Below are 18,968 nucleotides of genomic sequence, written 5' to 3'. Positions count from 1 at the left end.
CCAACATCATTTTCACTTTTTTAACCCCCTAACTTTTTTAAAATGACGATCCCTGAAAGTAGCATTGCAGATTTTTTTTCATGTAATAAATTTGAATATATGAAAAAAATATTGCATGTGATTTATCATATTTACAAATTTTTCGTTAAACAACTCGGAATGCAAATCACAATTCTGTTTTGAAAAGCTAGCGCAAATCTCTGTTGACCAAGACTTTTAAATTATGTTTACTTGTTTTCATTTGAATAATGGTGGTTAAGTAATTTGTATACTTTCTAGATGTGTAAGCTTAATTTTAAAATAATTGGAGTAATAAAACAATTAATAAGCTAACTCTCAAAAATTATTGTGATAAAGGTATCATAAATTTAGGCAGCAGCCATTTTGTTTATGGTTCTAAATAGAAAAAATTTCATGAGTGTTCTAACAGGATGATCAAGAAATTAACAAAATAAAGAAAAGACCCCAAACTTTGGTCATACTGGGACTATTGCTGTCAATTTTTTATTTAGGGCCGTAGATCTAGATACTTTAAGTTGCTTTTTTTTTTCCTCAAGTATTTTAGGACAAGATGTGTACCAGAATTGTACACGCAAAAACAAGGCTAACTAAAAGAATGTGACCTATTGTGCAAAAAGAAAAAGAAAAATAGAAGAATCATTCTTTCCATAGGTTGTTTATTCCTTTAAGTATTTTGAGGGTAGAGTCCGAAGGGAGAATGACAGAAATAGGATATTTTGGTGCAATTATTAATTTTTTGACCCTATAACAGAAGTTTGGGAAAAAAGCCCCTCCAGAATTTTAAGTTTGCTCGCCGGGATTTTTCTTATTGCATAATTTAAAGTAAGCGAAAGTTATGGCGATCGTCAAGATTTTGCCACAAATCCTGATTGATCGTCAAAAAATTTCAACATTATGGCTGAAAATTCTGGTGATCGTCACAATTCTGGTGCTTTAAAATTCTGGCGCTAAAAATTCTGGTGATCGTCAAAAATTTTGGTGCTTCAATACTTTGGCGGGTGCTTCACAATACTGGCGAGCGTGTTTTAAAATTCAGACACGGGGCTACTTTTCCACAATTAAAAAAATAAGAAATTAATGGGGTCAAAATATAAACAATAATTTAAAAAAGATCCATCTAGCACAACTTTTGGAATCGGAATGTAGTTCTATTTCTCGGTTTCTCACCGTGTTTATTAACCATATAGAGGTCCCGACCTAATTCTGATTCGTGTCACATAGGAACCCGAAACCTCTGGTTAAGGATGGATAGATCTCATCCATCTTACCACAATCCTTGGTGGATAGAGGGTTTTTAGTGGAATTAGTGCCATCACTCCCTTTTCTGAGTTATAGCCTCTCTGTGACTAACCAAATAATGGTACTAATGCTTTAAGTTATTTCGTCTTCCATGTAAATTGCAAAATTGACGAAGATGTCAGCGATATTCAGCTAGAAGTGTACACATATAGTGTGAAATCACCTCATATCTTGTAGTTCGTATGGCTTTTGATGTGTTTTGAGCTTGTTACATGCTTTTTATTTGTAACGAAAGAAGACTGAAAGAGATCGATCTGGAGCAAAAGTTGAGTGAAAAACACAAAGAAGCTAAAGGGCCAGGTCATATGCCCTGCTCGCATCACAAGCAGGCATGGGCTAAAAGAATTCTCAGCCTCCGGTAGAGGCAGTGAAGGCAATGAATGCGAGCTCCCATCACGAGGACTGTTGGGAAAGACCTGAGGCAGCTCGTCTGCCTCCTCTCATGACGCGACGATTGCGAATGAGCTTTCAGTTCTCCTGTCTGAGGTTGAATTGGTCAAAGGCAACTCATGCAAACCCTAAATCATATAAATACATTCTAGAATGATGTTTTTTGGGAGTGACAATATGTTTGAAGGTAAGAACTTGCAAAGAGCGATGACGAACGGATACGCCAACGAGTTTTCATTCTTCAACTTATTTCTCTTAGCTTCTTGGTTATAATTTTTACATACTACTATGAGGAGCTAAATTTTTACTCTAGAGTTTGATGGAACTGATTGTTGGATGAATTCTTGATTGTGTTTGATTATAATTGAGGCGTTAATCTCTATTTGTTCAACTATATTTTGATTGTAGTTAGTTAAAGGGCCCGTGATTAACTGTACCTATTTATCTAGTGTTTCTTGAGAAAGAACATTAGATTATGCTGTTGTTGAACAACGTCACTCCTAATTATTTGAGGAGATCAATTACTTGGATTTAAAAGCAAGTTTTGTAATAACAAAGCTTTGACATGGTCGTAATGAGTGTTCGAAGTGCAAGCTAGATTAATTCGAGAGAATATTTCTAGTAAATTATCACCTCTAATAGAGAGATAATTGTGATAGATAAAGAACTCATGATCCTCTAAGAGTAGTTCGACGAGATTATAAGTAACGAATTAGAAAGTGTCACACCCCAACCTTGGGAGGTGCGACCGGCACACGATGCCCAAAGGCCCGTGCGAACCGACGTCTGTTCTTACCTATTGACTTCTGAACCGCTACTCTGAAGGAGTGGAGAGCTACAACCAGTCAGCCGGAACAATACCCTACTAGGGAGAGACGTCAGCGGGTCTATCTGTACCTGTGGGCATGAACACAACGCCCAAAATTAAAGGGAGTCAGTACGAAAAATGTACTAAGTATGTAAAGAATAAACATGTAAATCAGGGATATAACATAAGAGATATGAGAGCATGCCTTCAACCTGAGTACCGTTGAGCCATGGACTTAAAAATATACAAGCTTTATAAAGGGTTAGGCCACTCATGGAGATTGTAAACTGAATTCAATATAACATCATCTAGCTCGTACACAGCATCGCAGAGGGCTCAGTAAGTTTCTTTATCTCATCACATCGTACTCGGCCTCAGGAGGTCTCAATCGTAACTGGCCTCGCGAGGGCTCGGTAGTGTCTTACTTACATTATCTCGTACCCGGCCTCATAGAGATCTTGGTCATACCCGGCCACACCAGAGCTCTGTCGTACCCGGCCACACCAGGGCTCGCTCGTACCCGATCACGTAAGGGCTCTGTACCATTTCACCTCGTACCCAACTGATTAGTGGTTGCGCAATAGGTGTTGTACCCGGCCGACTATAGCGCGGCTCGGTAAAGTAAAAAAATAATTTTTATATATATATATATATATATTTTTATTTTTTTTTATTTTTTTTTAGAGAAGTACTTCAAGTGCAATGCAGTAGCAGTTTCAAGGGATAACAAATTTGAGTTCAGAACGAATCATACTCTCAAACCCTAGGACACCAACTGGGAACGTCATAGACTTTGAAATAAATGCTACCAGCATGAATGTACAAGAATGGGATAACATTATCGAGAGATGTTCAGAACTACCAAACCTTACAACACATGAATCATTTAGAAAGAATGAGGAACTTATGCTAACTCATGCTAAGAAAAGAAAGTCGCCCTACATACCTTGTTGAAGATCTAATTACACTTTTATGGTGGGTAACTTTGCCTGAATCAAATCTTCAGAATCAATACCAACAGATGGTAGATGTTACAGCAGCGATTTCAATGTTTCTTCAAGCTAAATCCTAAAAGAACCGTCTCCTCATACTATTTTAGAACTTCAAATGAGGTGTGAGAGCGTTTGGTGAATTGTGGTGAGTAGTCTTTCTCAAAAGTGAAAGAGATTGAGATTTAATGCCCTTATATACAGGTACCAAGCATAGGGAACCCCAACGGTTCCACATACAAAATGGGTCACCCCGCTTTGGCTGTCGTGCCCGGTGAGACAGTTGGTGAAATCGGGTCGCATGTAATTACCTCCTCTGCCCGGCAACACGTCGCCATCTGATTGGCCGTGCAAATAGTCACACTTACTAAGATTTATTTAGGTTTGGGGTGTAATATCATCCTACTCTTCATAACATTCGTTCTCGAATGTTGAATCGTGGCCCATCGTGATGGTCTCATCATTGTTGTCTCCCGTAGTATGGAATAAAAGGGGGTACCTAGATTTCATATCTTCTTCAGCTTTCCACGTCACTTCTTCCTTATTTTTGTTCCTTCAAAGTACTTTAACTGAAGCCACTTCTTTAGTTCGTAACTTACAGATTTGTCGATCTAGGATAGACACCAGGACTTCTTCGTAGGATAGACCTTCTGTGACTTGAATATCTTCAACATGGGCGATACAGGACAGATTGCTCAAGCACTTTCGGAGCATAGACACGTGGAATACCATATGCATTGCTTCCTGTTCCGGGAGCAACTCGAGCTTATAAGCTACGTGACCGACTTTCTGAATAATCCGGTACGGCCCTATATACCGGGGATTGAGTTTGCCTCTTTTACCAAATCTCATCACGCCTTTCATAGGTGACATCTTTAAGAACAACCAGTCTCCTACAACGAACTCCAATTCTCGACGCAGGTTATCCGAGTAGGATTTCTCCGTACTTTAGGAGGCCAACAATCGGCTTCAAATTAGCTGCACCTTTTTTACAGCCTGTTGCACTAACTCCGGCTCCAATAACTTTGTTTCACCCACTTCGAACCAGCCGATAGGAGATCTGTACTTTCGTCCATATATGGCCATATATAGTTCCATTTGAATACTGGCATGGTAGCTATTGTTGTAAGCAAACTTGATGAGTGATAGATGATCTTTCCAATTTCCCTTGAAGTCCAAAACACAAGCTCGTAATATGTCTTCGAGCATTTGGATAGTGCGCTCGGCCTGACCATTTGTTTGGGATGAAAGGTCGTGCTATGTTGATCCTCATTCCCAATCCTTTTTGGAATGAGCTTCAAAAGTTAGCCGTAAACTGAGCACCTCAGTGTGATATGATGGAGACCAGAATCCCATGGAGTCGAACTATTTCCTTAATATACAACTTAGCATAGTCTTCAGTCGAGAAAATAGTTTTTACTGGTAGAAAATGAGCTGACTTGGTGAGTCGATACATGATAAACCATATGGAAACAAACCCTCGACGTGATCGAGGTAATACGGTAACGAAATCCATGTTGATCACTTCCCATTTTCAGGTCGGAATTTCCATGTTTTGCAACAACCCTCTCGATTTCTAATGTTGAACTTTAACTTGTTGGCAATTTGGACATTGAGCGACGTATCCAGCTATGTCCTTCTTCATGCCATTCCACCAGTATAGTTGTCGAAGGTCGTGGTACATCTTGGTTGACCCCAGATGAACGAAATATCGGGACCAATGAATCTCTGCCATGATCTGCTCTCGGAGTCCCTCGACATCAGGTACACATAACCGGTCCTTGCATCTAAGGACCCCGTCCTCGGATAGCTCGAACACTCGCTTCTTTTTAAAGGGGATGCTTCCTCTTATATTCACCAAGGCCGGATTATAATGCCTTACTTCAACTACTATTGAGGACTCGACAGTAGTCCAAACTGTAGCTCCACTGTCGCTAGTGTCAAGCAATCACACATTTAGGTTTGCTAACCAGTACAAGTCTTTAGTCATCTCTAACTTCTGCTCCTCCGAACGCATCAGCCACCATGTTTGCCTTCCCGGGGTGGTATAAAATATCCATATCATAGTCCTTTATGAATTCGAGCCACCTCCGTTGCCTCAAATTCAACTCTTTTTTCTTAAATATGTACTGCAAGCTCTTGTGATTGGTGAATATGTCAACATGAACTTCATACAAATAATGATGCCATATCTTTAGTGGAAAAATGACAGTGGCTAGCGCCAGATCATGGGTCGGATAATTTTGCTCATGTTTTCTCAGCTGCCTTGAAGCATAGGCAATCACATTCCTATGATGCATTAGTACGCTTCCTAAGCCCACTCTAGAGGCATCACAATATATTACGTACCCCTCGGGTTCTTCAGGAAGAGTCAACACTGGTACCGTGGTTAACCTGTCCTTTATCTCTTGGAAACTCTTCTCATAAACATCAGTCCACCGGAATTTCGCTGCCTTATGCGTCAACTTCGTCAATGGGGCATCTATGGATGAGAAATTCTCCACAAACCTTTGATATTAACCGACCGATCCCAAGAAGCCGTGTACCTCAGTAGGAGTTGTGGGCCTTGGCCAATTCGTGACTGCCTCAACCTTTTGACCATCAACTTTGATACTTCCACTGGATACTATGTGCCCAAGGAAGGCCAATGAGTCCAACCAGAACTCGCATTTGAAAAACTTAGTGTATAACTTGTAATCCTGGAGCGTGTGTAAGACTTTCTCCAAGTGCGTTGCATGCTCTTCTTCCGATCAATAGTACACCAAAATATCGTCAATGAACACGATCACAAAGATATCCAAGAATGGCCTGAATACTCGATTCATCAGAACCATGAAGGTCGCTGGTGCATTCGTTAGGCCAAAGGACATAACAAGGAACTCATAATGGCCATATCTAGTCTTAAAGTCTGTCTTTGGAATATCCTCTTCCTTGATCCTCAGCTGGTGATACCCATATCTGAGGTCGATCTTCGAAAAATACTTAGTACCTTGTAATTGATCGACCAAATCATCAATCCTTGGAAGCGGATATTTGTTCTTAATGGTTACTTTATTCAACTGTCTATAATCAATACACATCCTTAATGATCCATCATTCTTGCGAACAAACAATACTAGGGCTCTCCACGGGGAAGTATTGGGTCGTATAAAGCCCTTATCAAGAAGATCCTTCAACTGGTCCTTTAATTCCTTCAACTCTGTAGGAGCCATCCTCTATGGAGGAATATATATCGGTTACATGTCAGGTGTCACATCGATATTAAATTCAATCTCCCTCTCAGGTGGGATGCCCGGAAGCTCATCAGAGAACACATCGAGAAATTCGCTAACGACCAGTACCGACTGAAGGGTAGGAGGCTTTGCTTCCACATCTTGCCCCAACAGAAGATGATAGAAACATCCTTTCAGATCATCGTTCGGGCCTTAATGTAAGAAATACACTTCAACTTTGGCGCTGTAACATCACCCTTCCATTCAAGAACGGGCTCTCCTAGAAAGTTGAAACAAACAACCTTCTTTTTGCAATCCACCGTAACATAACAAGAGGCTAGCAAATTCTTGCCCATAATAACTTCAAATTCTATCATTTCTAACTCATTCAAATAATCCAAAGTATGGCAATCAAGAATCATCACATCACAACCTTGATACACCCACCTAACTACCAGAGGTTTGGCCACGGGTGTGGACACTTCGAATGGTTGACATAACAATTCAAATTTCTTACCATATTTACTAGCAACGAATGGGGAAATGTACGACAATGTGGAATCGGGATCTATTGATGGTAGGCTAGAAACCTATATTATAGTCATAGTTTGCACTCTAATTAATATATTTTACTTGTGGTTGATTTTAAATAATGGTTATTTGCGCTTATTACGTGTTTTATGCCTTGCAGGTAATGATTCCGAGCTATTAAGATCATTTGGAGCTAAATTGAACAAGTTGGAGCTTTGAAGTCTGAGTAAAAGCCCAGAAATTAAGCCGAGATCACGTTCAGGGGTGGAGGACCAAGTCTAGATATCAAAAAATAATAAAAAATGATTACTCTGAGAAAAGTGCACTACCACGCCGCGGGGAGCAAGGTGATAGTGCAATTTTTCTGCAAAGTGTAAAAAACAACGCTCTGAAGTTTTCCACCGGCGCGGCGCATGGGGAACCGCGCCCTACATTGCACATGTGTATTTTTGTTAGAGTACTTTCCCGTTTCGGCTTGGAAAGGGTATATCCATCCGGACCCATCCTTACATAGTATAAATACATTTAACACACTTTTGAGAGGGCTTTTTACCTACGGAAGATTGGAAGAACATTGGAGACTCAAAGCACAAGGATTCATCATTCTTTCCTCAACTCAACACACGAGTTTGGATTGAACTTATATTTTCTTATTCTTCTGCTTTATTTATAATGACTTTCTCCATGATTATGGAGTGGTTTACTTTAGGGTTTGACGAATATGGTGTTTGTTGATATTATGGATTTTAACTCTAGTTCTTTGCATGAATTAGTTTATGGAGCTTTGAATTGATTGTAACTTTATTCACCCGTTTATTTAATCTAAAGAGGAATATTTGGTTATTATCTTTATATTATATTATTTTGTTTAATTCAATGATTCTTTTAAGTAATCGAAAGAGCTTGTTGAATTGTTGATTAAATCAAGTTAGGAGAATATTCGAGAGACATTTTCCTAAAGACTAATCCATTAATCCGTTCTTACATATTTTTACAGTGCTTTATATTAGTTCACCTCGTAGAGTTAAAACTTAATCAAGAGAGAAGTCTTGGAGACACATTTGAACTAATCATCGAGTGAATTCGTGAGAATCATTAGAACATGAGAATGAATTGAACTAGAGTTAGATCCCCAATAGCTATCATGAACCTATCTTGTCACGACCCTTATTTCTCCCATTGATATTTTGGTGCTGCTCAACTCCTGTCTTTCTATGATCAATTGTTAATTGTTTTAGTTTTCATAGTTAATTTTAGTTATTAATCATCCCAACCAAAGTGTTAATCATCCTGAATAGCATTAAGTTAGAAATTACTCGAACATTGTTTAAATCCAATCCCTATAGAAATGATAATTAAACTATACTATCTTTGTCTAGCGAGCATCAATTTCGTATTGTGTTTTGCGCTCGTCAAATATTGGCGCCATTGCCGGGGATTGGAAATCAATAGTGTTCAAATTGGTTTTTGGTACTAATTCAGGAACCAATTTCATTTTTTTTTTCACGATTTTTCTCTTCTGTATGCAGGAAATAGGTTAACTTCTCTGGTGTATGACTCGATGTTCTTCAAAAGAATTGATTACATACAATCCAGAGGTGGAAAAGTGTCTGCGACAGTTGAGGAAAGAGAAAGAACTCACCGAAAAATTCTTGGGGAAACCTTCAACCCAACAACACATGGCTAAAAATGATAATGATGGGGTAGACTTAGCTGCAAGAGAGGCGACACAACAGAGAGAACAAGTTGCATGCATAGCAGCTGAAGCAACCCTTAGAGTTGTTCATGAGACTATCGAAGATGATAGGGGTAAAAGATTCAATCTAAATCGACCCCTGGTTGAAGATCAACTTGAAAATATTTCTCCCAGGCCTGGGAAAGCATTAGGTGATTATGCCAGACCAGTCTACAATGAGGGACTGTGAAGTGTCAGACCTCCACCCGTTGCAGCGAATAATTTTGAGTTGAAGCAAGGCTTGCTTCAAACCATCTAGAACAACTGTGTCTTTAGATAGGAAGGCAAATGAATATCCTAACACTCACCTGATGGACTTTGAGGAAATCATGAACACATTCGAGTAAAATGGAGTGTCAAAAGATGTAGTATACTTAAGGGCATTCCCCTTTTCACTAAAGGATGACACAAAGCCCTGACTTTAAAGCTTACTAACTGGGTCGATCAGGACATGGGAAGATATGACTAAAACGTTCCTTGACAAGTACTTCTCAGCTGCAAAATAAGTGAAATTCAGAAGGGAAATCCACAACTTCTACTAGAAGTACACTCAAACGATCTTCGAAGCTTGGGAAAGACTCAAGGAGATAGTTTGAAATTGTCAACATAATAGAATCGAATTGTGGATGTAACTCCAGGAGTTTTTGGATGGACTTACACCTTCATCACGATGAACTATGAGTACCACAGTTGGATGTCCTTTAATGAAGAAGACTCTTGAGGAGATTGTTGCAATGTTTCATGAGCTATCTGAAGATGCTAAGAGATGGTAGATGATGGTCTGAAGAAGAAGGGGGAGACTAGAGCTCAGAAGAAGAAGAAGGATGGGAATTTAATGAATGAGGAGACTGATGAGAGCAAATACATGTCTGCTCTACCTTTACCCCAGAAGAAAAGAAGAGAGAAGCAAAATAAATAATTTGGGCATTTTCTAGAAGTGCTCAAGCAGGTGCATGTTAATTTACCATTCACAGAGGTACTCTCTCAAATTCCAGCATATGCTAAGTTCCTGAAGGAGATATTGCCTAACAATCGAAAATTGGAAGATACATCGGTTGTCAAGCTCTCAGAGCATTGTAGTGCCATTTTACGAAATAAGCTCCCTCAAAAGTATAGAGATCCAAGGAGTTATACTATACCTTGCTCTTTAGGAAGTACTAAGTTTGAAAAATATTTGTGTGAGTCAGGTGCTTCTATTAATCTTATGCCTCTCTCTATTTTCAAGAAATTGGAGAGAGATATTGGAAAAATTAGATCTATACATATGTCTATACAGCTGCGGACCAAACCACAATCATACCTGAAGGAATAGTGGAAGATGTGCTAGTTCAGGTAGATAAATTTGTGTTCTCTGTGGACTTCATTGTGGTGAATATGGAAGAGAATTGGGAGGTCCCTCCGATTTTAGGGAGATCCTTCTTGGCTACTGGCAAATCTCTTTTGGACATTCAGGAAAGGCAGCTCATGCTCAGAGTGGGGGAAGAAAGATTGGTTTTCAAGATGGAGGAAGCAATGGGGGCATCGAGAGATAAGTTGATGGCATACTCTGATTCCAAGGTAGATGTCCTAAAAGAGCAAGTTGGACAGAGTAAGCATAACAAGTGTGGGGTATACCCAAAGAAGGCAGAAAGAAACTTTCATCATGGATGTGTGCACTGGGTCGAGCATACAAAGTGGATCACGACTTCGATTTAGACCCAGACTAGATGATTTAGGGAAGTTTTTTTTACCTCTTGCTTTTTATTTGTCTGTCATGGGGACATTCCATAACTTAAAATGTGGGGTGGGGATGTAAATATGTATATGTGTGTTTGTTTTTCTATTTGAAAAAATAAATTGACTTTTCCCGAGGATGGATTTCCTCGACTGTCTTCTTGAGGGGTCAATGTCGAAGAATAAAAAATGTCTTTCATCTTTGTTTTATTTTCCAATGATTTTGATTGAACCGTGTGCAGTTAATTTTTCTTTTGTTAGGAATACGGAAGTCTTGTGTTGTGGTGTTAAATGGAAATAATTGTTCTTAACTTTGTTGTGCCTTAAGAGTAGTGAGTGCATTAGTCGTGATGCCTAGGCTCAATTCTTGACTCTTGGATAAGTGCCTGAAATTGTTTGATTTTGATGTCGCTTAACCACTTTGACTAGAGAGTCGGGATAGATCCGGTCCTAAGTGAGTTATGTGCCAATATGTGTGTGAGGATTTTGTTGATATTCTGTGCATGTCAGTTGATGGCTAGAACTTGCCTTGTGTATTTGCAAAGAGAAATAGAAGTCTTATTCAGTCTAAGAAGTGATATAGGCATTTCTTTATTGAGCCAGATATATGCTTTTACCCACCTAATTATTGTGTATCTTAGTTAGCCCCGTTGTAATCCTATTTCGTTGGCAACCACACTACAAGCCTGACTCTTTTGTTTGAATTGACTATCTGTTTGAACCTTGCACCTCTCTTGGGCACTTAAATTGTTATGAGCTTGTTAAAAGCTAAGTGGAGGTATGGTTGGGTTTTAAGTGGAACTGAAAACACAGGGAGAAAGGTGCACTATTTGAAAGAATTGTGAGAGCCACTTGTAGGGAATTGAAAAAAAGGAAAAAATCAGAACTTAGAAAGAAAAAAAAGTTGGCGTTTGTATATATTATAGAAAAATAAAATTATTCCTTGATGTGATGTGAAGGTTGGGATTTGGTTCGACATAAGTGAGGGGTTTGAATTGGTGAAATTGTATGTATTAAAGTGCTCTGGGAGGCGTAGTAACTATTATCCAAAATGTATCATAGTCGTCCCGCAGCCTACAGTACAACCAAATTAAGTCCTACTTGATCCTAGACCGAATGAGCTTGATTAGTACAGTATTACACTACGGGAAAGCCTATGGTACATCTTCTGTGGCACATGAATCTTAATTCTGAGACTGAGTGAATTCTTTCTATCTTGAGTTCCTAGTTGTTTTTGAATTTTATTGTGGGTGAAACTACCCTTTATTATTTATGTGAGGGCACATGACTTGTGAATGAAAGGTAATGTCTTTGGCCTCTGTGTTAGAGTAAGTGAGCAGGTTTTTGAAGAAAATGTGTGGTGCTTATGAGTCAAGTTTTGAGGCTAGCGTGATGCGTTAGGGAAGTTGTATGATAAAAAGGTTATCTTTATATGAAGTGTAGTTTGACTGCTCGAGGATGAGCAATGGTTTAAGTATGGGGTGTTGCTGGTAGGCTAGAAACTCGTGTTTTAGTCATAGTTTGCACTCTAATTACTGCATTTTACTTATGGTTGAGCTTAAATAATGGTGATTTGCTCTTATTACGTGTTTTATGCCTTGCAGGAAATGATTCTGAGCTATTAAGATAATTTGGAGTTAAAATGAACAAGTTGGAGCTTTGAAGTTTGAGTAAAAGCCCAAGAAATTAAGCCAGGATCACGTTCGGGGGTCGAGGACCAAGTCTGGATGTCAAAAAATGAGAAAAAAGGATTACTGTGAGAAAAATGCAGTATCGCACCGCGGGGCGCAAGGTGGTAATGCAATTTTTCTGCAGAGTGTAAAAATCATCCCTCTGAAGTTCTCCACTAGCGCGGCGCATAGGACACTGCGCCCTGCGTCACGCATGTGTATTTTTGCCATAGTACTTTCCTGTTTCGGCTTGGAAAGGGTAGTTCCATCCGGACACGTTCTTACATAGTATAAATACATCAAAAACACAATTTTGAGAGGGCGTTTTACCTACAGAAGATTGGAAGAATATTGGAGACTCAAAGCACACGGATTCATCATTTTTTCCTCAACTCAACACTCGAGTTTGAATTGAATTCATGTTTTCTTATTCTTCAGCTTTATTTGTGATGACTTTCTCCATGATTATGGAGTAGTTTACCTTAGAGTTTGATGGATATGGTGTTTTGATTGATATTTGTGGATTTTAACTCTAGGTCTTTGCATGAATTCGTTTATGGAGCTTTGAATTGATTGCAACTTTATTCACTAGTTTATTTTATTGAAAGAGAAATATTTGGTGATTATCTTCGCCTTATTTTGTTTCGTTTAATTCAGTTATTCTTTTAGGTAATCGAAAGAGCATGTTGAATTGTTGATTAAATCAAATTAGCAGAATATTCGAGAGATATTTTTCTAAAGACTAATCTATTAATGTGTTCTTGCATATTTTCACAGTGCTTTATATTAGTTATCCTTGTAGAGTTAAAACTTGATCGAGAAAGGAGTCTTAGGTACATGTTTGAACTAATTATCGAGTGAATTCATGATAATCATTAGAACATGAGAGTGAATTGAACTAGAGTTAGATCCCGAATAGCTATCTTGCACCTATCCTGTCACGACCCTTATTTCTCCCATTGATTATTCGGTGTTGCTCAACTCTTGTCTTTCTGTGATCAATTGCTAAATGTTTTAGTTTTCATAGCTAATTTTAGTTATTAATCATCCCAACTAAAGTTTTAATAATCCCTAATAGCGCTAAGCTAGAAATTACTTGAACATTGTTTAAATTGAATCCCTGTGGAGACGATATTTAAACTATACTATCTTTGGCTAGCGAGTATAAATTTCATGGTGTGCTTTGCGCTCGTCATCTATCAGAGCATACATATTAAGGGAGAATACGAGTAATATACTTGTATCCACGTCTGGTGAAGACTCCAAATTCTGGCGACTCGACAATGCATAGATACAATTCTGATGTAGCCCACCCAGGCCAGACATTCCACCTCTACCTCTCCCATCAGCGGTTGTTTACTTAGTTCACGAGGGCATGTCATCAATGAGAAAGCTGTTGCTGATCCCATTGGCAGTATCACGCCACCCACATTTCTCTCTTGGCAAAAGCATATGATGTAACCGGGCTGCCCATAAGAATAACACATATTTGAACCTTGGCGGCATTGCCCAAAATTATTCCTACCACATCAGGCACAATATATTATCGGGGGTCTCGCCCTGCTAGGGTCCCCATTGTTCTGAGAACTTTGCCATCAGAAATTCTGGCCCCGACTGGAATAAATGGTCTGTTCTCGATGTCAGCCTTGGGTCTGGGATGGCACACTGGCCAATGAACTTGGTGACTGCCAAGGAAATAGGTATCTAGACTCTCCTTGAGGCTCTCCCTTATCTCCCGTGGACCGGGCTCTTTTAGATTGACCCTGGTCGTGTTCTCGAGCAGCTTGCTACAGCTTCTTGCGATCCTCCAAGTTCTGTGCATAAGCCTGAATGTGAGCAACATCCATAATTGTATTCAGGGATGCTATGGTCCATTTATTTATCAGATGCGGCCCCAAACCGAAAACAAATCGATATACCCGGTCACTCATCTCGGCCACCACCGATGGAGCATACATAGCCAAGGAGTTAAATTGCATGTTGTACACCCGTACACTCATATTACCTTGCTCCAACCATAAGAATCTATCTTGTCTAGCTTGGCAGAGTTCAACGGGCATATACTGTTACAAGAATGCTTTAGAAAATTCCCTCAATCCAGCTACTAAGGCAAGAGGTCCCCTAGACTAGTACCAAGTCTTATACCACTCAACACCTCTATCCTTCAACCTATAAGAGGCAAGATCTACGGACTCTGTACCAGTGACATGCATTACTCGTAAAGTCCATTGCATTTTATCTAAAAATTTCTAAGGATCTTCATTTGGATCTGCTCCTGTGAATACCGGGGGTCCAAATTTATGAAGTCTTGAACTCTTGTACTGACTGCTCTATTTTAAGTGGTAGGGGTCTGACGTTGGGCCTGAGAGGCCACCAACCGAGTTAATAATTGCACTGCACTTCGCATATCTAGATCCTATCCAGGCTCAACTGGGGGGAGAAACATGAGGTACATTAACTTCTATATGTTGTCCCAGAGATGGTGATGGTGTCCCCGAAACCTATGTCCCAACCTCATCATGTAGTCCATGTTGACCCATCGGGGTAGGCGGCACCTGGCTGGTACCTTCTCCTCCTTTTTCGTTTAATCCTTGAGCAAGTGCTTGAAGTCTTGTGGTAGGCATTACTATAAATATGAACAAGATGGGGAATATAAGCAAATACATACGACTCGGCTCTACCGTGCGATCTAGATCAGAAAGAAGATTATTCATCCTAAATATAGTGTAGCCTCTTGATTATAAGTATGGTGCGCCACATACCCATAAACAAGACTCTACTATATACGGATTGCAGACTTTCTAGGACAAGGCCTGCTATGATACCAAGTTTGTCACATGATGCACGAAGGCCTGTGCGAACCGATGTTTGTTCTTACATTTTTTATTCAATAAATCGGGCCATTGAGGCCTCCAAGTAACAATACCATAACTATAATGTATAAAACTAATTAGAAAAAGAAGCATTTACTTTCCATACATATTTACGACTATAACAAAGTCATACTTCCACCTTTTTACATACAACCGACTCTAGTCTGCAAGCCCCTAAGAGAATGCAAAGGAGTTAAACATATACACAACTTGGTCGGGACAGGGCCCCACTGTACCCAAAATGTTTAGAATATTTGCTTCAGTACCTATTGATTTTTGAACCGCTACTTTGAAAGAATAGAGAGATACAACCAGTCAACTGGAACAACACCTTACTGGGAGGGACGTCATCGAGTCTATCTATACGTGTGGGAATCAACACATCACTCAAAAGAAAGGGTTGTTAGTATGAACAATGTATGCATGGGTGGTATAAGGAAAGATTGTGAGATATTAACCTTTGGTACTACGAGGAGGTACCTCGGGAGTGCCCCTGTTGATTTCCTCTATTTGTTGTATTGTTTGTTGTTGTTGTTCCTTAACTTGTAAGATTCTTGCTCCTTATGTGTTGTATTTGTCTTCTTTGATTCTGTGTTGTTATCTTTCGTAAATTCTTATTGTTACACTTGCCTGTCATTTTATTATATCATCATATCTTCTGCCTTGTTTCTTATTGTTCCCAGTAGGGCCCTGACCTTGTCACTACTCTACCGAGGTTAGGCTTGGCACTTACTGGGTACCGTTGTGGTATACTCATACTCGCTTCTGCACATGTTTTTGTCCATATCCAGGTACATCCTATCAGCCTCGATATTAGAGTGTTGTAATGCTGCTTGGAGACTTCAAGGTACACCTGCCCGGGTTTGCAGGCCTCGAAGTCCCCTTCTATCCCATCTTTTCCTTGTTTCGTTATGTTTTGATGGAGAATGATGTTTAGGATATTTGCAACATTGTATATAGAGCTTGCGACTTATATCTATCAGGTTTTGGGAGTTGTATATACTTTGAGTTGCAGTTTTTACTTTGTACAGTTGCTGGTGTTTTGAGCTTTTAGATTATTATTTAAATTATTCCACATGCTTGTTAGGCTTACCTAGTCTTAGAGACTAGATTCCATCACCGATGTCGCCCAAACTCACATCACAAATATAGGTAGTGAGGCGGCCGAAGCAATAATAAAACCCAACGCAAGTCGGGGTCGAATCCTTAGGGAGTTAGAATTGGGATTAGGTATATATTTAGTGTAATTGTACAATATGCCTTAGATTACATTTTCACATTCCTGTTTTTTGTTTTTACTTCTACTTTAAACTATTGATTGCAATTATAAAACTAGAAGACGATATTTTGGGTTTTGGTTATTTTTCAAATGATAAAAGATCTAGGGTCGTGACTTCCACCTAGGTGGTTACCTAGTGGGTAGAAAACTCTAGGAAAAGCCTAATTGATCGGTTGTAATATAGCAATCACATGCAATTACCCACTCTATACTTCTCGGTAGTTTGAGTGATTTTGCCCAATTTGGCTTTCTCAAGTCCAAATGGGTATTGCACAAAACAAGTGATAACTGCTCAAGTCGGGTCTTAGTATCTCTATATTCAACCCTTTAATTGGAGCTATCAATTTCTTGAGTTCACCCCAATTTCTTGTTAACCAAGTTTTCCTAGACTTAGTCTCTCTTTCTCAAATAGAGACTAAGTCAATTAGGCATGAATCATTGTTTGCAACCATTAATTCTTGATTCAAGCAAGAACTAGGCTAAATATCACTAACCCAATCACAAACAAGTCCTAAATCAAACACCCATTAAGTACCCACACTAGGATTGGGCAACAACCCAAGCTAGAAATTTAGTTACTCATGAAAAATGAAGAAATACAAGAAGAAATTAAGATAGAATGCATAATAATTGATTAGGAAAAGAAAATATAATGCTTAGAAGCTAATCTAGTACAATATTACCCAAAACAGTAAAGGAAAACGGCTCAGGTGCTCTCCCAAAACAAAACTTGACCTAAAAATGACAAAAAGATCTATTTATACTAAGCTGAAAATATCTAACAAAAATACCCCTGCGGAGGTTGTGCGGCCGCATAATTATTTGTGTGGTCCGCACAACGAGACTTGGCTTGACAGGTTCCAGTTCTGAGGCCGCACAATTCTGGATTGCGGCCACACTCCTTCAACTACAGCGGACCGCGCATTTGTGAGTGCGGCTGCACTCTTGCTTCTGCTGCCACACAATTATAGTGCGGTCCACACTCCGTGATCTTAGGCTCTGGCTGTGTGATACTTATGTGGACCGCATAAAAATGAGTGCGGTCGCACTCTTGATTATGCGGCCGCACAAAAATGGTGCGGTCAGCATTTCTTCTTGAACTTGAAATCCCTTCTCTCTGATCTTTGTCTTTTGCGGACCGTATAATATTAAGTGCGGCCACACAATTATGGTGCGGTCTGCTCTCCTTTAGCTTGCCCAAAACCAGCTCTCTGAATCTCCTCTTCTACGGCCACATAATATTTGTGCGGTACGCATACTCTGAAGAAGAATTGACACGGCACTTCCTTTGTTTTGAGGCCGCACACAGTATTGTGCGGTCCGTACTGTGGGCCTTTTGCCTTGTTTTGGTCCTTGTGTACTTTTGACTCCTTTATGACTTTATTTTGACTCCTTTGGCTCGTTTCCCAATGTTCCTGTACAAAAGCATATTTTATTAGTTTTCGGGAATACCTTTAAGCATTTTTGAGCTAAAACGCAAGTAAAAGAGAGCAAATAAGCATTCGAAATCCCTACTTATCAACTCCCCTAAACTTAAGCTCTTGTTTGTCCTCAAGCAATTAAGGCAATTTCCACCTCCACTAGAAAAGGGGATATTTCAGCTGGCCTAAGGTGAATCAATCACACATCAATTGGGACCAACAATTACTCATAACACATATGAATTATCAACAACGCAATGATTTGACTTTTTGAGTACCATAGTTCTAATGCGACACTAGAGCATCAAGAGTTGACTCTATTCATCAAGGATGCTCGCTCTTTCACGTAGGTTATTTTGGATTCCAAACTCCTCCTCCTCTACTATTCATTAGCAAATATCACTTTAGAATGTAACACTCGAATCAAGGATTGCGAAAAGTGTGCTCATCTCTCTCAAAAGAATGTCACAAGTCCGGATCTAAGTACCGTAAGCTTTCTCCTCATGTAAATCACCATTAATAAGCTCACTCAACCTGAAATTATGTAGGGCTTTTGCGGGATGTAATGAAGGCTTTCGGACCAAGGTAGGACTTGTTGAAATAGAATGGTTTCATATTAAGCACTCTATTTTCTCTTTTCGGCTCATACCTTTTTGACTCTTTGAGTCATTTTCTTTTTCTCGGCACCCTCGGTCTCCTCTAGCTATATCTTATCATCACTCAGCTGAGGGACAACAGGGTTGTTGAGCATCTGGATCATCTCTTTAGCGGTGTGGGCAGTCGTAACCGACTCCTCAGACTGGCCGGCTGCTATATGTGATGCCTCTGGTACTGCTAGTGCTGAAGGTGCTCCCTCCATAAGTAGGTCCAGTGGTAGATCTCCGGCAGATGCAAGCTTGGTAACTACTGTTGTCAACTTATCCTCCGATTTCTTCAAAGCTTGAGACTTCCACATTTTCTTTACCTGCTTGCCCAACTCCTCAATGACATCCCCATGTGCCACCAGAATCTTCATAATGGTCTTCTG

At 39.6% G+C, this 18,968-nt stretch overlaps 2 protein-coding genes across 2 annotated transcripts in view; one reads left to right on the top strand and one right to left on the bottom strand.

Moving 5' to 3' along the window:
• The window catches only part of LOC138900116 (uncharacterized), a 33,834-nt gene extending 27,115 nt beyond the window's left edge, over positions 1-6,719 (bottom strand). Inside the window, exon 1 of the mRNA XM_070186823.1 lies at positions 6,497-6,719. Within this exon, the coding sequence (XP_070042924.1) occupies positions 6,497-6,719 (223 nt within the window). The remainder of the gene's footprint in view (positions 1-6,496) is intronic.
• Positions 6,720-9,751: 3,032 nt separating this feature from the next.
• LOC138900115 (uncharacterized) lies at positions 9,752-12,328 on the top strand. Its single transcript, XM_070186822.1, has 4 exons — positions 9,752-9,842; positions 9,960-10,172; positions 10,262-10,573; positions 12,303-12,328. The coding sequence occupies exons 1-4, from the start codon at positions 9,752-9,754 to the stop codon at positions 12,326-12,328; spliced, it is 642 nt and encodes a 213-aa protein (XP_070042923.1).
• The last annotated feature ends 6,640 nt before the right edge of the window (positions 12,329-18,968 follow it).

Source organism: Nicotiana tomentosiformis, chromosome 10 (assembly GCF_000390325.3).
Source record: "Nicotiana tomentosiformis chromosome 10, ASM39032v3, whole genome shotgun sequence".
In the NCBI taxonomy this organism is placed as follows: Eukaryota; Viridiplantae; Streptophyta; class Magnoliopsida; order Solanales; family Solanaceae; genus Nicotiana; species Nicotiana tomentosiformis.
The sequence above is the reverse complement of the archived record's forward strand: the minus strand, read 5'-3'. Positions and strand labels throughout refer to the sequence as shown.